The 24427-nt window shown below is 48.1% G+C and overlaps 1 protein-coding gene across 2 annotated transcripts in view; it reads left to right on the top strand.

Moving 5' to 3' along the window:
• Positions 1 to 4878: 4878 nt before the first annotated feature.
• The window catches only part of LOC122386778 (follistatin-A-like), a 46054-nt gene continuing 26505 nt past the window's right edge, over positions 4879 to 24427 (top strand). Inside the window, exons 1-2 of one of the 2 annotated variants that reach the window (XM_043376345.1) lie at positions 4879 to 5031; positions 14283 to 14474. In XM_043376345.1, coding sequence (XP_043232280.1) covers positions 4950 to 5031; positions 14283 to 14474 — 274 coding nt within the window. In that variant the 5' untranslated portion in view covers positions 4879 to 4949. The remainder of the gene's footprint in view (positions 5032 to 14282; positions 14475 to 24427) is intronic. The other variant, XM_043376344.1, reaches the window with a different exon arrangement.

Raw genomic sequence — 24427 nt, 5'->3', positions numbered from 1 at the left:
GCTCCTTATGCGCTCTGAGACGGGCGCTGTTGAACGACCCAACATGCATGCCGCGAGGTGTGCTCCTTATGCGCTCTGAGACGGGCGCTGTTGAACCTTTGATCCGTAAATTATTCATCCGTGTTTATTTATTTACCGATTAGATACTTCCCTTCTTCATTATTCGTTCACTGCCTCTATTAATCCTACATCCTCTCACAATTTCCCCCGGCCGCCAACCCGAGTGCTGCGAGACGTAACAAACACTATACAGTCCACACAAGAAAGCCAGAGACGTCCGCAACAACAGTGTAGCTATGGATGAACGGTGCTCCTCTACCAACCGAGGGCCTTTCCCGCACAGTAACGACATCTATACGGTGTAAACCTGATGGCTGCGGTGGCGCCACAGAAACCGAGCCTCTGTATCAAAGTGAGCACGGTTAGGGGGCATCGCTAGGAGCTCTCGGAGGACGGCTTTCGCTTTTGTATTCTGACAGCGAAGTGACGGCTAACAGCTTCAACTAACCACCCTGTGGTGTCTCAGCCAGCTTCGCCATATAGGGCGGGGAAAGGGTAACACCAATTAAACTAGTAGGAAGGCTAGTAAGACGCAGAAAAAGCAATATGTAGCTCTCTACGATTTGATTTGGAAGCGTACAATTCATTTTTCGCTCAAGTCACCACTGAGGTCAAGTGTGATATAAAGACGAAATTTTCCCGTAAAATATTCCCTGACTTAAGCAATTTTCATAAATCGGCGCATAACTCGTGGATCAAAATTTACATAACAGCGCTTTCTATACCTCTTTCAAAGTTCTCTCGCTAGCACGTCAAAAACGAGGGTTTTTGGCAGACAGAGGACAGCCCAAATAGACGGATTTTGTAGAAATAGTATGTCTGCAGTAGCTTTAACGTCAATCATTGCACGACATTTATCTGACCACCATCGTGTTTCTCTCTTCGAAGTTCGAGACGCGTCGATGGGAGTCAACTGGAGAATTTGACCTCAGGTCAAGTTGATGACCTGACCAAAAATGACCATATTGCATATAAATCGATCCGTATTCTTGACCTGATCACATACCAGGAACTCTAATTGTTCTATTATGTCTCTATCAAATGTTATTGTCGGAAGACTGCGAGATCTTTTATGACCTAAACACTACCTTTTAACCTGCGCCCCGCAGGGGGTCCTGGATTTCCACGCCATGGCTCCAGCTGTGTGTGTGTGTGGGGGGGGGGGCGTTTGAATACTCCCCCTTCAAACTTGGCTCCTGGGCCACGTAGCGACAAGCCGTTAGGCGGCGTCCTCCGGAAGAGCAGATAAAACCTCGATAGTTTTCGACAAACCGGCGCATAGCTCGGGAACGGATAGAGCTACAAAAGCGCATTCGATAGCTCTTTTAACAGTCTTTCTGAATAAATCCCTCAGATTTGACCTTAAGTCAATGGTTTAGCCTTCAGGAGGCAAAAACGGCCAAAATAGACGTTTTTTGCGTTAACAGTCAGCATTGTACTCCTCTATTCAAGACGCATAGAATGAACTATAAGTTGACCTCGAAAGGTCAACTGGAAAAATTGACCTAAGGTCAAGGTCACGACCATACCGGAAAAGGACATGCCGCATATCAGTCGATCCGTATCGTCGAGCTGAACACATCTAAGGTGTTTTCATCAGTCTGGCGTACCTCTATCAAAAGTTATAAGCGAAAAACTGTTAGATGCCATTGTGACCTGACACCACCTCAGGGACAAAACGGGGGTCCCTGTGCCATTTTCCGGTTCAGTCACAGTGTGTCATGTTTACTTGTAATTCGATCTTTGAAAGTATTAAAAATGGTGTTCGTCCAAAAAAGGCGCCTTTTAATTTTCTCCTACTGACTTATAATCGAGAGGTTGCCAATTGACCTGACCGATACGAGTATAAACCGATATCAAATTCACCGATATCAAATTTCTGAGATAAACGTTTTGTACGTACTGCTGCCCTTGCCAATTGCTGAAAGTTTCCAAGTGATCGTTCACTCGGTGTAGCTATGGCAGGCATTGCAACTTTTTATGAGGTGAGTTCACTTGACATGACCTTGTGACCTAACTTTCAGTGACCTTGATCTGAAATTTACACAGCACGTCAAAAAGATTGTGATGAAGTGTGACAAAAACGGCGCTGCGCGCCATTTTTTCTAGATATTTGCGAAAAACCGGAGGGTTGTTAAAACACGAGCGGGTTGAATGATGAGTGATGATGGAGAAATGTAGATGGAAAGTTTCGAAATGTTCATCATAGACGACAGAGTCCATCCACTCACGGCGGCTGCTCCTACCAATAAAAAAATCATACCAACCAAGAATCATATTGATCGAACGCCTGAGGGACTCAAATACGTTTCAGTTCACTTCATTTCACAAGGAAGCTAATGTTCTACCAAATGAACTATCAGACGGGACTTACGAAAGAACAAACAGTGGCGTCTCACCTTTCAGAGAGAATAGGCGGCCGTTCAATCCATGTAGCTCGTCGACTGGGCTCCAACCGCTTAGTCTGTAGCTCGTCGACTGGGCTCCGATCGTTCAGTCTGTAGCTCGCCGACTGGGCTCCGATCGTTCAATCCATGTAGCTCGTCGACTGGGCTCTGATCGTTCAGTCTGTAGCTCGCCGACTGGGCTCCGACCGTTCACAGTTCAGTCTAAAGCTTGGCATCTGGGCTCCGGTCGTTCAGTCTGTGTCTCGTCGGCCAGGGTTCGACCGTTCAGTTCGCAGGTATTCGACAGGTCTCTCCGCCCGCGCACTTAGCTGGACTGTCACCTTTCCACACCGTCCCTCGCCCGACGCCGTGCGCCTGCAGCCGCCGCCCGCCCCGGGTCACGAGCCTGACCTGACGGCGCCCGGGGCCACAGGCAGTCGACCGTCTCCATGGTAACGTAGGATAAGGAAATAATATATTGTTTTATATGCATAAAAGAGGGTGTCTACGGGCACTAGAAATTTATAGTGCTACGTAAAAGAGGGTTAGATTGTCCCTAGCCCGACCATGTAGAAAACGCAATTGCACGAAAAATATCTAGCCGCTCACCTTCGGTGCTTAGCGGGACAGCCTAACGTTTCGGTAAGCCACTGTGCTTGGAAGGAAAGATCTGTCAGTACACAGGCAGAGGCGTTTATCGTAAGAGGGGTTGTTGGTGAGTTTAGTATTACGTCATCTTATGAAGTCGTGTGTGCCATATGACATATGACCAGCGAGGATGAAAGTGCAGCATATGAATAATGATTTTTGGTTTGTATATTGCGCATATGTATATATCATGTATGATTAAATTACATGTTAATTTACATTACAATTGAAAACGCTCTCTCTGACTGATAACGTCATGAAAATAATAATAATTTGGTTAAACCTAATAATACACATTATATAACAACAACATATAATTATGAAGTGATTCTCATAAGCAGTCAGTTTTTTTTGCCGCTTATAGGTTTTCTCATTGATTGCAATGTAATATGACGTCAATGTTCCAACGAGGACCTGTGATCTGGACCTATGACTAAGCCTATGTGATGGGTCAGAACTCAGTACTAGGAGCAGCAGGATCATTTGACGACATCGATACGCATAGAATTTCTGGAAAGGCTCAGCACTTTGGCCTAAATATTTCTCGCATTTCTGTTCCCGTCCTGACAGCATGAATTGATGTTGCGTTACATCTAAAGGGATCTTGAGTGAGCTCTTCTGGGAAAAATTCCATCTGAATGCCGGCAGCAGGTAGACCTCCCATGGGCCAAAGAGATACGTCAGTGACGCATTAAGACACGCCGCTGGCAAATGGTCTCCGGTGTTTATTTTTAAGCTGTCTATTTGTGGTGTTCTAAATGCTGCTACGGAGCGAAGAGAAATGCGGAAAATGGCGATGCAAGGCCAGACACTCATAACTATTTGTTTATTTCGGGCCTATGAATAGCTATCTTTTTTACGCAAGTAGCTGTGATGCTGCTCGAAACGCACAGTGGCGTAATCAGGATATTTAATTGACTGGATTACATAAATCAGTTCAACTAGGCTCTGATCGTGCATGGGGCCCCCAAAAGATAAGCCCCACAATTTTTATTTCATCTTGATTAAATTTCAAGTTAATTTTTTCACATTAAATTTACTTCAACATTTTCTGTCATCCGATGGTGGGCTGCATTGTGACACTGCCCAACGCTGCCGTTTTCTTGCATATGCAAGCACCTTTGCATAAATAACTTAATTTGCGCAATGGGTGAGAAATTAGCCATAGCTTTAGCCATATCCATAGACCAGAACTTGCTGAATCATTGGTGTCAAACTTCGTTGCTGGTCCAGGGATGTGTTTTCAATGGGTTCAGTTGAGTAATGTCCAAGTTTGCTTGAACTAAATTATTTAATGCATTGTGTTACTCTTGCCGAACCATCTCATAAGATCAACTTATTATCTTGGCTTAAGATAAATGTCGCGGCCTGATGGAAGCCATTCTGCATAACAGGTGAGCACTGAGCAGTATGGTTGCAAGATGAACAGATCCAATGTGTTCCAATGAGCATTAAGAGTAAAACTAATATTGACTAGATCCGCTTTGAACGTTCATTCACAAATTCCAACAAGTAATGCTGTGACGAGGGCGGCCGCGTCGTTCCCTCCGATCGGCCACCGACTCCGGCGTCGGCCGTCCGCTGTCGGTCCCGACGCTCGTCGGTCCGCTGTCGATCCCGACGCTCGTCGGTCTGCCGTGCCGGCGGCGACCCTGACGGACGGACGGCGGCCGCCCACGCGGCGCTACTACCATTGGGGGCCGACGGACGGCTGCCATTGGTCGGCGCCGCTGAATGAAGTCACGTGGTGGGCCGGCGCGATTAAAAGCGTGGCTCCGGCGGCGGCAGCCAGAGGAGCGACGCTGACCGGCGTGCTGTAGAGCCGCCTATCCCGGTGCCGTCGAAAGGAGAGCGATGGAGCGCTGTCGTCGGCCGTGCCGGCTCTCGCTGCTGCTGCTGCCGCCGCTCTGGTGTGGACTCATGACAGGAGTGCAAGGTGAGCGACCGGCACGTGGTGCTAGGCCACAGCTGGGTGGCACTGGCGTTAAAAATCTACCAGCCTAAACGCCAATTGCTGTTTATCTCAGTGATTAGGTATTTTAGACCCTGACTTAATTGATAATTAACCTATTTTCCGTAAGTTTTTTTTATCTCAGAGCGTTTAGTCCGCATTTGGGATTCGGAGCCGATGTAGTCGGAGCGCGGCCGGGCCGAGGCCGGCGGCGACCGCACCGGAATCCTTTTATGTTTAAGTAAGTTTTTTCCGATTCATGCGGCATTTAATTCCTTATCAGCATTCGTATTCTATTTTGTCGGCAATCATTTGTATAGATGATTACAAAGGTATCTGGTACCGAAGGCCGTGTTTTTTTTTAGATCTGTCATTCGTTTTTGAAGTCCGTAAAATCTACCATTTTTTTCGGCATAACATCTTCACCAACGCAAATTTTTAACATGACAGGTGTAAATTACGTTTCACACGAAAACTAAAGTGCCTCTTACGAGAGGTATTATTAATTGTGGCATTATTACTATCCGTTGATAGCTCACTTGTGGTCATTTGAGCCTTGCATATAAATCGTAGTCGCATTTTGTGTCAATAGCTTCTTCGCTTATTATCTACCCTGTGCGATCAGCCCACTGTTAGATTAATGCAAGCCGCATAGATATGGATCTGAAACGCAAAGGGCCGTCTAATGCAATTTTTCATTCAAATCAGGAAATCGTTTTTTAAGTAAGCGCAGTTATTTGGTGACAGGTAATTTATTTGCATGGTAGGCGTTCCCTGTCCCTTTATAACAACCTAAGTAGTTAAATGGAATTCAAAATTAGATGGCTCATTAGGCACTATGCTCGATAATAGCCGTTGTCATGACTATCTGGCGAAGGTAACCAAACTTGACCAAATATGTACCAAATCTCTTTTACAACAAATTTGTAATATCTTCATATGAATTCATTTCAGTGTTTTAATCCAAGATAATGTCTGATAATTTGAAAAAAAAATCATTTGCATAAGCAACTGTGCAGCCGCGGCTGATAACTACTAAGAGACACAGCGAAACTTATTTGACCAAATCTGCACCAAAACTGCACCAATTGTGTTCCAAATAACCGAAGGTTTGCTGTCAATAGTAAAATCACTATTCTTTAGAATTGCGTTTTTCTATTGAAAAAGAAATCTGAGTTCCCTGACAATTTGGCAAAAGCTGCCTGAGATAGTCGTCGTGAAAACGGCTAATTTTTCACTGTGTTTGTAACTGTGTAATCGACCAGACATCTACACACTATAGATCCCTGCTTTTTCCCAATCCTCCTGCGAATGAATTAGGCATGAGCTCAATTTTTAAATCGATTTTCAAATACATTTTAACAGGTATAATGTAACAAGTCTTCTTTACTGGTGAATGCTCATTCCCATTACCTAATAACTTATCTGCTGCCGGTGATTGCAACTGTTATCTCGAGTTCAAGATGAAATCTTAACCCTCGCATGTGTAGGGGGGGGGGGTCGGATGGATCCCCCCATGGTTTTTCGCGAATAACTCGCGTAAAAAGCGGCCGATCGCGACGAACCTTTCAGTACCCTCTCATTGATCAATTTTACACCTACCCTGAAAATTTCATGACCCTGACCCAAATGACCTTTGACCTGTGACCTCTTTTCCGAGACCATGTTTGGCCGGAATCGCGATTCCGCGTATGTCGGCTCGCATTAGCCGCGCGTTTGCAAGCTTTTCGTGGTTTCAAACGTTCAAACATGTGATTTGATGTTGCTCCCATGCATTAGAATGGGTGTCAAGGTCACCTGAAGGTCAGGTCAGGTCAATGACCTTTGGTGACCTCGGGTGACCTCGGCTCACTTTTTCGAGTTTTACATGTTTCTAGGCTAATTTTTGGAGCTGAATTCGAATTTAGCAACCATTTGAACATTTACGCAGTAGTTTTGGTGCCTTCGTAACATGTTACGAAGCTGTCAGAGGCGGTTGACACGTACTACGAATACCCGTCACAACCCCTACTGGTTGACCTGACCTGACCTGACCCGACCTGGTCAAAATGCTTCAAGACATCATCTGTGATCAAAACTAACACGATATTCGTGATCAGCACCCCAAAAAAACCCTTAGCAGCCACACTTTACCACTTTCTAATAGGTCCCGATTTTCCCGACTTTGGGTCATTGACCTGACCTGGAAGGTCAACCAATGACCTAGGACCCTAAAATTGGGTATCATCGGCTTCCTCTCGTCACGGGCAACACGCTCGTTTTTTCCGCGAAGCTCTAGCTCGATCAGGGGCCAAACGGCAAGGGGGGTCCAACCGACCCCCCCCCCCCCCCCCCCTACACATTAGAAGCTGGCAAACGCCGCACACATGCGAGGGTTAAAAAGGCATCTTCTGCATTGAGTTCCTTACAGCTATATTACTCAAGAATCTTCGTGCCTCACATAGCGAGGCTTTACAGCCCGAAAAATCAGACTTTTTTGCCGTTTCAAAGATTCTGTGGCTCCGTCACAGCGGCGTAATAATTCGACTTCATTTAGCTTCACTTTGCTGCTGGCTCTTAAAATAGCCTGACACAGTTCCGTGGATATTGCCCTTCCGCTCAGACCTGTACAGCTCAAAAGATCCGCCCCCTTCCCATACTTGTCACTCCGGTGGTTAATTCCACTTGCAGAACCTGTTGAAAGAGCTCAGACCTTACACGTCCTAAACGCCACCGCCCACGCCGCCCATTGCTGAGCTTCGTGCTAAAAATGTACAGCTCATTTGCTGCGAGTAACAAAAGAGGCAATTAAGGTGTTTTGGGTCAGATAACTCGTGCCTCAGCATGCCCTACTAAACCGGCGAGCTATTTTGGTTTTGAATGCTGCCGTATAGCGTTACCGATCGATCTCTAATCTATGGCAGACAGGCAAGCATCATTTCAGGAGCGGGTTGTGTATGCAGATGCGTCCTTGTAGCACGCAGCTGCTAGCTAATATAGTTTCTTTAAGATGTTTTTTTAAGCTAGTTGATGTTACTAAATGGACGTGATTTGTTTGCACAAACTGGCTAGAAAATATTTGTTGTCATTTCCTCCGCTTAGAGGTACTTTGCGTGCAGCCTTAGCTGTGCTGAATTTTTACCCCCTTGTTTGCTCCCTTCACGTTACGTTGTCACAATGATCAAACTTCAAAGTAGATAAATGTTACGGAAATGTTTGTGATTTTTAAATAATCCTTTTTGAACTACATATTTATTTTACATACCAGATGCAAATATTTTAAAATCAGTACCATAACCCTTTACCGCCACGAATGGGTTGCCATTTCCACGAGGTCACAATCCGTGACAGTAACGTCATTCATCGTGATCAAAATGTCATGCATTCATTGGTCACTGAAAATCGATAAATGATGTGACTCATTGGAACGCTGACCTGTCTGCACCGCTTTAGCATGGGGCGGTTCCGTGTGACGCGCCAGACAGCGTTGGCCGTTTTATGTTAGTTTTACACTCGTTCTCTATTGTTTCGCGCTAAGTGAAGCGTTGACCCATTCATGAGCTCAGCGGCCACACCTATGCCGATTAGGTCATGAGTCAAGTCGTTAAGGAGAACGCTCCTTGGCTGGGTCTATTTTTGTACTTTACACTGGCAATTCTCGGTCAAGTGCAATGAAAAACCATGTGAACACCTTCTCACATGCAACGGGTAACTGTATCGTGGGAACTTGGATGTGGGTATAGCAGGCACTCATATTGGAAAAGACGGCTAATTTTGCAAACCTGCCTTTCAGAATGACGCACGTCTTCGCTTTGCTGTCGGTCACCTAAATGTCAAACGATGCTTGAATTCGCTCACGAACCCCTCAGGCACAAAATCGATTTTGTCTCCGTTGTATAACACTTGCCCATTGTAGCCGCTCCTTTATAAATTACAGTGCTCGGGTCTCCCACACACTCGTCTACCAGATTCATTCGCTCCTCATTCACACCGGCCCTCCGGTCCATCACTGTCCTGCTGTGCGGTGCAGTGCGCTCGGTCGCCCCGTCAGTAACGGATGACACTGCGGGTCGCGCTGCGAGCTCCGACGGGACCTGCCGTTTTATTTCGGGCGACGCCGTGCGACTGTTTTCATTCCATCCCCCGGCCGGCGCGGGAGTGGCGTCTGCCGAAACGGCACACGCGGGATGTCAGGTGACCAGGCTTCCTATCGCTCCTGACCATACACAAGACATTTTACGTATAGGTAGGATGTGTCGACAGCTGGTATAATGCAAAAGATCATTCGAATTAAATGAGAAATAGTGAAATGCTAGACAAGATGATAAAGTGTAGAAAGAGGAGATGAGATAAGGTATAGTTATGCATGGCGCACTTTTATTCAAACAGGTGCTGCTCGCTCTTTGCGGGCTAATGAAGCTTATAGGTAGCCATAGACAGCACTCGCAGTAGCTGCAAAGCATTACATGATTTTGAATGCATTATATACCAATGCTTAACCCGCGCCCCACTGGGGTCTGCGTATAACACGCCCTACTGGGGGGGGGGCTATTCATAGCCCCCCCCTCCTAACTCCGAAACTACTGGGTCGATCGTCAAAATTCAAACCCCGGAAAAACTGTCGAGTGAAACCTAATTTCATTGACCTCGAGGTCACCGATGACGTCACAGGTCAGGTCAAAGTAAAAATTATTAGCATTTTGGCTTCTTCACGTTTTGGGCTCTGGCCGCCGTCTTACAAGTCAGATCAGGCTCATTTTTGGTTCACACACTCGTGAACAGATGCTCTAGATACTCTGAGGGTGCCAAACTTGTACTTTGATTTTCAGGTCAAGGTCAGGTCATCACAGGTCACGAAAATATTATATTATCCGTCGGTCACGTGACACATGTTTTATGGTCCATTTAGGCCAAAACTTTCGAATTTGATGTCGTCTGTGTCATTCGAGGTCATTTTGAGTCAAATTTAGCTTAGGTCAGGTCACTTTCAGGTCAAAAAAGGTCAAATTTTGAAGTTAAAATTTTTCAACAAAAAAGGTGTCTATTGGATGCAGTTTGAGCTCAGGAACACGATGGTGCTATTTATATTGGCGTACGATGTCAAATTCGTGCTGAAAAATTGATTTGAAAAATTAATAATTGTTAATTTTTTGCAATAATGCGTATAACTTGGCCATTTTTTGAAGATATTTAGCTAAAACTTGCTAGAGTTAGTCATAATAATGCGTGCTATCACATATATTACGGTTTTTTCGAAAAGTCAAAAATGTTTTGAAAAAAAATGTAAAAATATAAATTTTGAATTTTATTATATAAAAGTTTCGAAATTTTCAAAATTTCGAAAATCCGAGATAGCAGTTTGATAGCGCAGTCAATTCGGAGTCCTGTCATGCAAAGAAATTGGATCTAGCTTAAAAACTGAGCTCTTGGGAGTGATTGCCGTGGTTCAATGTTTTGCGTCGAAATCGGTCAAACATGACGTCACTCTGACGTCATTTCCGGCCGACCTATGGTAGGTACGAAGTTCAAATTTTGACACAAGGTGTCAAATTGATGCAGCCGAAGGTTCTGAAAGTTTGGCATCGATACGTCAAGCGGTTTGGAAGTTATTGCAGAAAAACGGGAGGGGGGGCTATAAATAGCCCCCCCCCCAGTGGGGCGCGGGTTAAATCGCTTTTAGCGGAATGGGTTAAAACACTTTTTACAGCCATATGAGGCAAGAAGTTGGCATTTTAAGAATAAAAATAGCATAAGCAATAGCAAGAATAAAAATAGCTGCTAATTAGCACCTTAGCATATTTGTGCAATGTGCATGTGCCTCCATGGATCTTTATAGCAATCATAAATAAGAATAGAAACTACCTCTTATCAGCCAGTGTGACTTTGGAGCTCAATTTCTGATAGAGTTTGTGCATAACTTTTTCACCTTTCTTACATTTACGTGTTTTTTAAAGCGCCTTTTGGACTATTTTCAAAACAAATAGCAGCTTATGTTTAAGAGCTACTCATAAAAGATCAGCCATTATGTGCCCCTTCTATGACCCTGTGGAATGGCTAGTTGGTGGTGTCCCATCCTGTGCACCGGTATCACTGTTTATGTAAGCACATTAGCCGATGCCTGCACGCCATCAACGAGTTTATCTGATGATGCAAACCTAGGGATAGGCTCAGCCGGTTCAGATTCGGTGCATTTCTTTTAAGAACGATGACTTCAGCCTCGTACTACGTGCTGTGTAGCGCCTTCCGTTAAAAGGCGGCCGCTACTGTAAACCGCTTACGGTGTCATTCGGTGTGTTTGGCTCCGTATCAGCGCCACAGAAGTCGCACGAGTTCCGGTTCTGTGCGACGCATTAGCACTAGCATCACCTTTACTTCACCTGCCCGCTTAGTCTCGGAACAAGTGAATTCGTCTCAATACACATGGCTCACATACTGCTATTGTATTTTTTAACAAAAGCAGACACATCAAAACTGATCGTTTAGCTGATCAAAGTCTAAAGTTGTTTTGCGTGCTGACGATTGCCACAGCAGCTGAATGCCCAATACTTGATTCACTTTTCTGCGTTCTCGTTAACTCAACCTATTTTCATTACAAATCCCACCTGTTAGCTCGTTAGGTTAATCAGCTTGTCTGCTGCCTGCTGGAACCAATAATCGTCCGTTGAGACTCACTGACAGGTCCTGCAGGTCGATGGGTACACCCAGCGTTACACACACGGCCAGTACAGCCCCAAAGTCCCTGGCACACTGGGTGTCTCGGTATCTCGATTCTCGAGTAGACAACTCGACAATGTGCGGTATAGCCGGGGAGTACGGGACGATGCGTAGCGAAATTGTTATTAGTTGGCGAATGGTGTATTACTGAGATAGGTAAGGGTCAGAATTCAGATGATTAACATTATAGGAATTAAGGACACATCTTATAAGGCGATAGATATTTGTGTTCATTTGCTTGCAGTTATGATGTGTGTGGTCTGTAGATCTGGTTTGGTTGATGCTCTCGCTAGCAGGGCTGGCTCTAGATTGAATGCGTAAATTACGTGTGATCTTGCTTTATCCCATTGTGAAGGCTCAGCACTAGCAGCCGCTCAGGGCGACTTTCTCACAAGGATGACTTTACCTGGAAGCTTGGCACAAATCCTACTAGCTCCCAGCCTGGACGCATTAGTGGACCTAATCCCTGAGAATCCTCCCCTGTCCCTGTAAATTTCGCTCCAGCCTGCGCTAATCATTAATCAACCCAAATCAGTCTGACTGCGATAAGTCGGTGGCCGTGCCAGTCGCGCTCAGTCCCTACAGATGCGCGCCAGCCAGCGAGGGCTACTGAATGGGACGTGTCAGGTGTCCGGGCGCATATGCCTTTGCTCGGTGCAGTTACATGTGAGAGCAGAGGAGGCTCAGCTTCACCGGGTCCTTTCTGGTGCCGACAAGTAATAAAATAGTGTATACCTACAGGGTGTCCCAGAATTACCCGGACATTGTTAGTTAGCGTATAAAATAAGGCAAACATGATTGCGCTTTTTTTCTTTTTATTGTCCTATATAGTCAACTAGGGTGGCTGTGAAATAGCACATGCAATAGATACGCTTGTTACAAGATCAGCCGACAATGATGGAAAATGCCAGCCATTGCTGGTCTCAGTTGTTTTACGGCTCTCCCGAAACTGGGTGAAGGCCTGTTTTCTTTGACCTGTTGCCGGAGGATAATACGATCATATAAGATAAAGTTAATATCAAAGTGTTCCCAGGTCATAAGGCATTATCCCCCAAAACAAAAATTGCTGCCTACACCACTTTTGCCGCGTTTTTTACATCTGAAGTGGAGAAGCTCCATGTCTGAACATGGCGGGACCTTTGGCTTCCAACAGGTTTGGTTTCCAAAACAAACCCGTTCATGGCCATTTGGCTTACGGCATTCAGTTTTTTTACTGGTAGAATATTACCGCAGTAGTACTCTGTGCTAACGGCTGTCGTTGGGCCATCATATCAAGCCGAATGAGTGCACGGTGGCTCAAAATGTCTCACAATTTGATTTTCGACGGGTGCCTGGCCGTCTCTGCTGTTGGGGCGTTGTAGCCATCTGACGTTCACACACGCCTTTTTCGGGCGGTTCAAATGACAGAATACCTTCGTTAGACCACAAAATGTGCTTCAATTTAATTTTTTGTTGTATATATTATATTTTTGGGATGAATTGTAGTGATTTTCGCTGCTTTTCCCGTAGTTTTCGCATATTTTTCAGGCGAGGGACCCCAAATTCCAAAATTTTGCGAAGATAGTGGTGGAAAGTAGACTGATGTTCTTTAGATAATCCTGATCTATCGTTTACCTAGTTTTTAGCTAGATCAGTGACGTTTGCTGTCTATGACAAGCAACCACCCGTTTGACGACTGGTGCATGGCCCTTTTTGGCCGAGCCCAAGCTTGTCAATCAGGCTTATCTCTTGCTCTCTCTGGCTTCGTTAGCTGATATAATTGCGCTTTGCTCAATCCTAACTGCTTGCAGATGAGCTGCTGAAGCTCTCCAGCAAAAACCATGCCGAAAGTCCGTTTACAAAGTTGAAAACGGGAGTTGATTCACCATGGTTGCCTATTAGTGGCTTAAGCTGAAAACGGAAAAGGACTACTCTTACTTGACTCTGGATAATACTTGACTTGAGACGTTACCGGTCACCAAAAGCACACAGTCCCCAAGCTCGATAGCTAAGGGATATCTTATAAAAGTATACTGCTTGTATATCATTAGAATCGAGCGCAATCGTACTTTTAGCCAGAAAATAAATGTCCGGGTAATTCTGGGACACCCTGTACAGCTAATTACGCGATGACTTATGGGACATGTGTGTGTTTATAGTCATGTTTGTGTGTATGTTTATAGCAGCACAGATAGATCAGAGAAAGCATTAACATTTTAATGACTGCCGATTAATTCAAGTAAATGTACCATAAACGAACATGGACGGCGATTAACAGACATGGGCTTCCGTGACGATTTCCGCTGAATTAAATGTAGCCGTGATTTCATGGTTAGAACTGGAAACGTTCAACACGGAAGCTCCTGGTGCAAATGCAATGTTTATATTTCGTGCATTGCAGCCCAAACATAGATATGACAAACTACATCCCACATATGAGACACCGCGCCGGGGATGTTCCGATAGAGCTCGCCCATCGGTGTGTTTACAGGCTGGAGACGCCTATAGAGGATTTCAGAGGTAGTTGAGGCCCTTCCCTGACGTCATTTTTCCTCCTCCCGCAGCGGGGACCTGCTGGCAGGCGGACAAACGGGTCGGCCGCTGCACTAGCCTCCTGGAGATGGGCATCAGCCGCGAGGCGTGCTGCGCCAAGGGGCCTCAGAACACCGCATGGTCCGACGATGAGTACGATAACGACGGCCGGCTCTTCTTCCAACGCACACTGAACGGCGGTGTTCCCTGCAGTCCGTGCAAAGGTCAGTGGGGTTATTGGGGTCACTGGGGTCACAGGGGTCACAGGGGACAGAGGCTCCGAGAGCGAGTCACGGCGTTCAGGGGTAGAAATGCTCGGATAGTGCGCAATAACTTATTCATCTTTTTATCATCTTTGTTATTATAGTTAGATCATCAAATGACCTGAGGTCACTGCCTGACCTGAGGTACAGCCATGTCAGCAAAATTTGGAGCTGGTACTGGGATCAGTGGATCTTCGCTAGGCATCGGAAAACACGGCCTAGGGAGGGCTATCGTGGAATTCGGTGAGCCAAAACCGGAAAGCTTTTTAGACGTGCTACCTTCAGACAAGTACTCGTTCTTCCTGACGATTTTGGCACTCGTGATGGGTCTGGTTCATAGAAAAAAGCAAGCCATGTTGCTTTACAACCCACAATGCGCCTCTCTGATCCATGTCGCCGTTATGTATCCCAGTTCTTGGTGTGATCGCTCATCGACTTACCGTCTAGCTTCAGCGCGAGTCGATGCTCACTCGTGGCATCCGGCTTACGAGACGTCGCAAACCTTACGATGAATTTTCGGATGGACTTTATACTAAATGCATGTAAAAACAGGAACCAGGAATGGCACATCGCGAAAGGAATAAGACACCAACTTAGACATTAGCCGTTTTCACGACGGCCATCTGGTACACATTTGGTGCACATCTGGTACAGATTAGGTGCAGATTTGGTCAAATAAGGTTCAGTGTGTCTCTTAGCAGCTATCAGCTAGGGTTGCACTAATTGCTTATATGCCTGCTTTGTCGTATGCTTGAGAGCATCATCGATTAAAGCACTGAAATAAATTCATAAAATGAAGATATTTGCTGTAAAAGAAATTAGGTGCTGATTTGGTCAAATCAGGTGCATTTGCCGGATAGCCCGTCGTGAAAACGGCTATTATGCACTGGAAATAATTGCAGAGTAAGAAACATCGTTTAAATGACCTCGTAAGAGACCGAAAGGTATCGGCTCGCCTCGTGTCAGCTTCTAGCGCCGCCGACCGGAAGCGATCGTTTCCGGTGCTACGTCGTCACCGGAAGTTGGCGGTCGGTGGGTGAAGGCCACGGCCTGCCGTACGTGCATACCAGACGTTCCGGGCATGCCCGAGCTCGGCCTGAGCACGGCCGGATCAGGTGTCTGTTGACATCATAAGGAGAGACGGCCGTTGATGTATCGGCGCCAACTGACTCGTTGCCGTCGGTGGGATATTTTCAGGAGCTTGTAGTGATTATCGTGTTAACTGCCTAAATTTGCTGCCTTGTTTGCAATATAAAGTTATTTTAAGCGTTATATGTGCATTGGTTTAATGATTCCACATTTTAAAATGCATCACTCTCGGGTTGAAACCGCGAACCGCGATGTTTCTTGTGTTGGGTGCTGTGCGAAAGCAAATAGGTAATGGAGCAGTACGACAGGGCCATTCTATGGAGTTCAGGCGAGCAGAAGCAATGCAATATCAAAATTATCACAATGGTCAGTAGATAAAAACAATAGGTCGTGTGTTCATCAGAATGTGTTGCAAAAACCAAAGTGGCTACTGTTTCTATGTGTTGTCCACAGGGCCTATTTTAACATGTTAACTGGGGGGGGGGGGCAAATGCCCCCGCACTCAACAGAATTGCCCCCCTAGTCGTCGAGATTTGCCCACTATAAAAATGGGCATAAAGGAACAGGGTGACAAACATACTACGTAACTACTGTGACTTGTTTTGCAATGGATGTCGAATGAGTCAGTCTGTAAGTAATGACCAGTGGTGTATCTAAGGGTGGGTCATATGGGTCATGACCCCCCACCCTCTTGGGGCCCGGGGACACCACAGGCCTGCCAGGGGCACCACCGGCCTGTCAGGGGCACCACAGGCCTGTTGGGAGCACCATCAACCTAGCAAGAGCACCATAGGTCTGCCAGGGGCACCACAGACCTGCCAGGGGCCCCACCGGCCTCGCAGGGGCACCACCTTGGGCCTGTCAGGGGTACCACCACAGGCCCGCCAGGGGCACCATAGGCCTGCCAGAGGCACCATAGGCCTAGCAAGGGCGCCACGGACCTGTCAGGGGCACCAGAGGCCTAGTATGGACACCACATGCCTGGCAGGGACACCACCGGCCTCGCAGGGACTGGGACAACTTGGGCCTGTTAGTGGCACCACGTGCCTGTCGGGGACACTCCAGGCTTGTCAGGAGCACCACAGTCCTGTCAGGACCCAGGGGCACCACCGGCCTCACGTGGACACCACCGGCCTCGCAAAGGCATCATGGGCCTGTCAGGGGCACCACGGGCCTGTCGTTGGAACTTCAGGCTTGTCAGGGGCACCACAGTTCTTTCAGATGCACCGGCGGCCTAGCACCATGGCACCATGTTTGGCCGAGGTCGCGATTCGGCGTATGTCGCCTCGCATTAGCCGCGCGTTTGCAGTCTTTTCGTGGTTTCAAACGTTCAAACATGGGATATGATGTTGCTCCCATGCATTAGGGTGGGTGTCAAGATCACCGGAAGGTCAGGTCAGATCATTTACCTTTGATGACCCCGGTTCACATTTTCGAGTTTTATATGTTTCTAGGCTAGTTTTTGGAGCTGAATTCGAATTAAGCAACCATTTGACCATTTACGAAGTAGTTTTGGTGCCTTCGTAACATTTTACGAAGCTGTCAGAGGCGGTTGCCACCTACTACGAATACCCGGCAAAACCCTTACTGGTTGACCTGACCTGACCTGACCTGGCCTAAATGCATGAAGACATCATCTATGATCATAACTAACATGATATTCGTGATCAGCACCCCGAAAACCATAGCAGCCACTCTTTACGACGCTCTAACAGGTCCCGATTTTCCCGACTTTTGGGTCAATGACCTGACCTGGAAGGTCAACCGATGACCTAGGACCTTAAAATTGGGTATAATCGGCTTCCTTTCATCACGGGCAACATGGTCGTTTTTTCCGCGAAGCTCTAGCTCGATCAGGGGCGAAACGGCAAGGGGGAGGGTCCAACGGACCCCCCCCCCCCCTATACGCTCGCTACTGGAAACACCAATACGGGCGAGGGTTAATGGATTATTAAAGACAATTTTCCAGGTTGCCCCCCCAGTCAAATTCCCTTAAAATAGGCTCTGGTTGTCCATTTAAAAATAGCTGCACTTGACAAGTCGGAATTTAGATACGTTGACAATGCCACAAGAGAACCAATGAATAATCTAGTCTTTTCCAATTCCGAAGTGGGCAGCACCTTTCGTGCGTCAAAGCAAGTTACCCGATTCTAGCGCAAGTGATTTATTTGGCATAATTATAATGGCCATATTACCTCGAGTGCATGTTTATTTCATGTACCGACAGTGCGTTAGCCGCTTTTTTACGCCCGATTATGGCCCATTTCGCCGCTGGGACAGCCGCAATCCTCGCTTTTTCTTCCCGGTTTTTGAATGAGGCATTACACTTAACTGCTGTTTGTGTGGAATCAGCATATAATGGTGGCCATTTACGTGCCTACCTGGCCATTAGGGCGCTCCGGAGTGCGGGTCGGCGACGGCCAGCCATCAGCGCCACCGAGGCACAAGCCGCACGCAGTCTTGGAGCCGCCGCCAGGGCTCAGTGCAGACAGTCGCCCGCCCGCGGCCCCGGCGGCTCACACGACCGGGCGGAAACCGAGCTGGCGGCGGCAAACGCGCCGCAAAAGTCGCCATCGCGCCGCGTGCAAATATTCGCCGCCGCAGACAGCCACCAACGCGCTGTGACCCTCGCCGACATGCGGTCGGCCACCAGAGGTCAACCGAGAATACCGGGTATCTTATGACATCCAGTTCCATTATCAACCCCCACGAGACTCATTACCCAGTTACGTTGGGATGAGAGTTCTTTGTCGATATTTGCCAAATGCTTTGCCGAAGGTTGATGCCTGTCTGATGATATAATTCCAAATAAAATATTTTCATAAGTGGTTGCGGTCTTCGCGTATCGTTATGATCTTTCCGCTACGTGCAAATCTCGTATTGTCGGATTTTTATCAGGTCACTGCGACTAACCAGGGTTCCGGTGACTGTTCTGGGTATAAATCTGCTTCATGTGATCTACTGAGCTGGCGACATGCCTTAACTCCCTGGTCGAACTGCGCTGATCCCACAGCAACTGTAGGAGTGAGCTGTTGAGGACCGGAACTTCTTTTAGTGGCCTCGTGCAATCAGTCGAGCCTTATGTCTATGTTCACGCTTATAACCTAGCCTATATTTATCAGCAATCCATGCAATGTTCTGAAAATGCTATTCAGTGCACGATAGAACAAGTGGTTACCAGGTAAGATAAGATTTATTTTGAAAATTATATCGCGAGTAAAAAAGAAATATGGAAATAAATCGAGGCATAGCCTGTTTTGGACCTTGAAATAGATGGGTGCTGTAAATAACCCGTCGACTTTTAGTTTCACTCCGCAACTTGTAAGCCATCAGAAGCATTGTGAAGCTATTGCCCATTTACGATCCAGGGACATTAAATAGCATATTGCAGGCTATCATTCGTGCCTACTAGTTACTTACCTACAGGAGATCAAATGTCTAGCTAGATATAAATTGACAAAAATCGTGCTATTTTGGGTCTTCCTAGTTAGACTTGATCTGATTATATTATACGCATAAGTGTCACCTTGCCTGAGTTCTGTCCATTTCCCCCTCTTCTCTCATTCTTGTGATTCCTTCTGGCACTCTCTTCGTTTTCATGACCGTTTCGTGATGATGTCTCTCTTACGTCATCTCTCTGACTGCATTATGGCCGCATAAATCGGTACTCATCAGCCAGTCCGTTAGTTCAGCAGAACACGGCGTCCGTCCGGGCCCTCTCCGCGGCGCGGAGCGCCGGTCTCTGCTCGCTCGTGGCCCGCGCCGGCGAGCCACCGTGCATCGGTGGTTAGCAGCCGTTTCCATACGGACCCGGATTTGAGAGTGCCGCGGGCGGCGACAGCAGTGCACGATCGCGACCCTCCACGGCCGCGCTTTCCCGGGCCGGATGCCGAGCTGGTAGTTCCGATCCGCAGCTCCCTAACAGGATCTGTACCGAGGTCGGGCCGACCGCGCGCCGCCCTCCCGCGCGATGATTTTACAAAGTCAACGGCAAACAAAATCATCGGCCGCATTTGGCTTTGAATTAGCGATGCAATAGCCTAGCAGCATACCTTAATTTAAAAAAGGAGCACGAAGAGAATAAATCGAAACGAGATCGATAATTGAGTTATGAAATAATAAATTGAACTTTGAAATCGTTGTCAGCAAATTGCTGCCTGTGGGTGAACACACCAACCATGATTGGCAGAAATTTTTCATCGCGTGTTCTTGGTTGGCTTTAATTTTATTGGTTTGTTATTTTTACCCCACGCCGGAGGTCGAAGTTCAAACTTCATTGGTAATTTTAGCTGGGACCTCAGCTAGAACCGGTTAGGAGACTGAGCCTGGTCGGACAGTGAGCAACGACGAAAACATTCGGTGCCGCTCCGAGGAGCGCGGCGCCGCGACGTGACCGCACAGCGCCCAGACCCGTCTCCGCCGCGGGTTTCCCAGTTCACGGGTGGCAAATGACCCAAATCACGCACTTGAGTGACATATCGTGAGCTGCAAATCGAACGACGGCGACAAAGTGTGGTAATTATGGGCATTTTTACTGCAAACACATTGCATCACGTTGCATCATCCGACTACGCGCCATGAACATCGGATTACGAGGCACCGGAGACGTAAATATGACACAGAGAGCTGTATCGACCTATTTTGATTTATTGAGGAAAACCTTGTCACCGTGCAGGCATAATGGCATTTCACGTGAAGCCACAGGTTTTAGAGAAGCTGTGACTTATTCTCTATTGGTAGACTGAGGGCTATTTTTACCTCCCGGTGCAAGTCATAAGCTTCACGTGGCGTTATTTTAAGCCCCGCATGCCATTAGCTCAAGTCAGGCGTCTGCATGCCGGTCATGTCACGGTTCTGCCGATCGGTTCCGCCGCCGGCCGCACTGCCGCTGACTCGTCGGTCGTCCTTGCGGGTGAGGTCGCAAGGACGGCCGCGCGCGCGCGCGCGGCGCTGAAGCCGGTTCCCAGCGCGCGGGCTCCTCCCCGTGTCGCGCGCACCGAGCCGAGCCGATCCGCCGCCAGCATACCGAGTGTTCATCTCGTATGTCTGGCGTGGTGGGACGCCGGTCGGGAAGGTCGCCGACGCGACGGCGGGGCGGCGCCGGCCGCCGGGGAGAGTGACCTCACCGCCCAAACCCCGGCGCGCCGCCCCGCGCGGCCGCCGCTCAGACTGGAACGACGGGGCCAGCCGGGAGGGTGAGGAAATTTGAACCGGATGATTGGCAACGTCAGATGGAATAGTTCGTCCAAAGAGTGGAAGGCGTGGGTGGACCGCGGCTGATGAAGTCTGCTGGGTCGCTACACCCCGCGCTAGCCGCCATGGGGCGCACGAACCGCGCCTGAGACGGGGCACGAAGTTCCAGCGGCCTCTGACGCAACTCTTCTGGGGCGCTTCAGATAGAGCGTGCCGAGGAATGCCTACGGTGCATTGTGACTCAGTGAAGCCCGATCTGGTGCGCAGCAGTGCTGTTCAGTCTGCTTTCATGGGCCCTCAAACGGAATGCTTTGGTGCCGTGATATTATTTATAGCACTGACCTTATTCATATCCCGCGCCCGGCTGGGGGTCCTGGATTTCCACGCCCTGCTGGGGGGGGGGGGGGGGTGTTTGAACACCCTCCCTTGTAACTCGGCTCCTGGGCCACGTAGCGATACGCGGAAGGCGGCGTTCGAAAGAGCGTCAAAAATAATGACGAAATCACTTCGGTCATTTTTTTGGTCAGGTCAAAGGTCAGGTCACCAGAGGTCATTGAAGGCAAAATTTCGCCGATTTCCAGGTCGAATGTCGAAAATTTCCAAGAAGCCAACGCATAACTCGGGAACCAATAGAGCTACAGCGCCGCGGAAAAGTGCACTCGATAGCCCTATTAACGCCCTTTCTGAGTAATTCTCTCAGATTTGACCTAACGTCAACGGTTTTGCCTGCAGGGGGCAAAAACTGCAAAAATAGCCGATTTTTTCGGAAACAGTTTTTCTGCAATAACTTTTGACCCAAGCCTTGTACGAGCTTACTTTCACCGGCATCGTGTTCCTCTCGTCAAGACGCATCGAATGAACTATAACTTGACCTTGAAGGGTCAACTTGAAAATTTGACCTCAGGTCAAGGTCATGACCTGACCGAAAAGGGTCATGTTGCATATCAATCGATCCGTATCGTCGAGCTGAACACATACAAGGCGTTTTCATCGCTCTAGCATGCCTCTATCAAAAGTTATTTGCGAAAAACTGTTAGATACCATTCGTGACCTAAGATGACCTCAGGGCACAAACAAGGGTCACGGACACCATTTTCATGTTCAGTGTGTCTAAACCACTTGTAATTCGGTGTTTGGGAGTGTTTATAATGTCTTTCGTCCAAAAGAGGCGCATTTCAATTTTCTCCCATTGACTTATAATGGGGAGGTCGCAAAATTGACCTGACCTTAGGTCATCGATATCGAAATTCTGAGATATACATTTTGTACATGCTATTGCTCTTAGCAATCGCTGAAAGTTTCAAAGCGATCGGTCACTCGGTGTAGCTATGACAGACATTGAAACTTTTTATGAGGTGAGGTCACTTTAAGTGACCTGGTGACCTCACCTTGAATGACCTTGGTCTGAAATTTTCACAACATGTGTAGAATTTATGTATGATAGGGTGTACCAAAAACGGCGGCGCTCCGCGCCGCTGTTTTTGAGATATTCGCGAAAAACCACAAGGGGGGGTGTTCAAACACCCCCCCCCCCAGCAGGGCGCGGGATATTCAACCTTGACTGAGAATCGTTCTTTGAAAGTGCGCTAAACGGTACGAATTAAAACATAATGAATGAATGAAACAGCCACTCTAATCTCGGCACAAGCATTCCTGAGCAGCAGCGGCTGGGTGGCCGGCAGTGGCCCCCTGAGACGGCGACAGCGACCAGCGGAGGGTGTCTGACAGAACCCCTGCTGTCAGACAGCGCGCAAGCCACTTGGCTGTCCTCTGTTCGCAGTTCGGGCCGCCCGCGCGGGGGGCGGCTGCACCTCGGCCCGGAGTGCGCCGTTAAAATGTCCGAGCCAGAGCCGGCGCCCCCGGCTCCGGGAAAGGCTACGTCAGCGTCTGGCCGCGGCACGCGTGTCATGCGGCGCGCCGCTGCGCCACAATAGTCTCCGGCTGCGCCGCAATGGTCTGCGGCTCACACCGCCATGCCGCGGCTCGTCGCTGTCCGCACGAGGGCTTACAAGCTGTGCCGTGCCTTGCCGCGCCGTACCGGATCGCATCGCGCCGTTCCTTGCCGCACCGTACTGTGTATCACGCATCGTGTTGTCTTAGACATTCTTGCGCCATCGTACCTACAGCCCCGCGACAGTGCGGTACCGCGCGGCAACGTTCCTCCCCGTGCAGCGACGTGGCCTAACAAATATTTATGCACACATCAGTACAGTACCATGCCGAGGTGTACCGAAGTACACTGCAATGTACCGCAGTGTCGTTATGCGCTGCGTCGCGCCGTGTCGCCCCATGTCGCGGTGGTTCGCGGAAGCGTGCCGGCCCGTGCCGCTGCATGGCCCGCCAGAGCCGTGGGCGGTCGCGGTATGTCTTGCCCAGCCTCTCGGGTCACGGCCGCAAAGGTGAAGCACTGAAAGAGCTCGAGCGGGACGGTGCAGAGCTCGCTTCCCCGCGGCACCACCTCTGACGGTTATCGAGTGAAGAAGCCAGAATGATGTAAATCACATTTCAGGAGACGAGCGCTTTCGCTTTTCAATAGCAGATCCTTGAAAGATATACGAGTTTGGTATTCGAGTTTGGTACTCGTATGGCAATTTGGTATTCGTATTGGTTTGTGTTGTCAGCCTCGGCATCCTGGTACAGTTTATTGAACTTGAATTAGTAGTTTCACTGATGCGTGCCTAGTGAGTAGGAACGTCGTCATTGGCCTTTCAACTGCGTTCATTGATATCAAATGGAGTAGGAGCTGAGTGGCTTACATCAGAAAGCGGCGGCTGTCGTCTGACGGAGATCCTACCGGCTCGCTATTTTTAGCAGGATTTTATAGTTCTTGGGTCTGTTGTCTGGTGGGCGTATCCAGCTCATGATTTCAGTTCACGCTGCTCCAGTAGATCGGAATATCGAAGGACTTCGTCACAGGCGGCTGGAGCTGTTGCTGGCCGCGTGGTCTATATATACTTGAGACGAAACCATTCATCCAAATAATAGGGGGGGGGGGTGATACGACTGACTGGTGAGTGACGTACATACGTCACTCTTACGTCAACTAATTCAGTTATTCAGTTATTCAATTCAATTAGTTCAGTCACCAAATCGGTTTCTATTTCATTGCGGTTACTTACTTCGCTATCGCTGTTTGTTTATTTTCCCAAGACTAATTGATCACGGTAGGCGAAGCCGTTCCGTGATCAATTAGTCAAGGATGATCAGCCATTTGTGGTCACTGAGTGGTCACCTTCAACTATACGGTCTCCTCCAGAGCTTTCGCATAGCAACAGGCTTTATACAGGTCGTGGACCTCGTCTCATCTACGCGCCGGAATGGCCATTGGCCCCGCTGGCTTTTAGAGTGTCGTATCCCCAGCTGCCGAACGGCGAAACGAGCATCGAAGCTATCAATAAATCATCAGGCAACAGCGGCATCAAGCCGAGGGCAGCAGTCCTAACGGAGGCATTTTGTGGTGGCTGATGCTCAGCATTATGAAAGAACTCGTCAGTGGGATCAATTTCAGAATGTCTGATACGGAGGGCATCGTTCTCTGATAAGGAAGGTGCATGATTCAGTTGGCTGGTCTTGAGCTAGGTCTGCAATTGTATGCAGGCTCTGCAAAGAAATAATCAATTAATTCAATGAGG

This window comes from Amphibalanus amphitrite, unplaced genomic scaffold, assembly GCF_019059575.1.
Source record: "Amphibalanus amphitrite isolate SeventyFive unplaced genomic scaffold, NRLGWU_Aamphi_draft 000262F_arrow, whole genome shotgun sequence".
In the NCBI taxonomy this organism is placed as follows: domain Eukaryota; kingdom Metazoa; phylum Arthropoda; class Thecostraca; order Balanomorpha; family Balanidae; genus Amphibalanus; species Amphibalanus amphitrite.
This window is presented reverse-complemented; position numbering and strand designations above follow the sequence as displayed.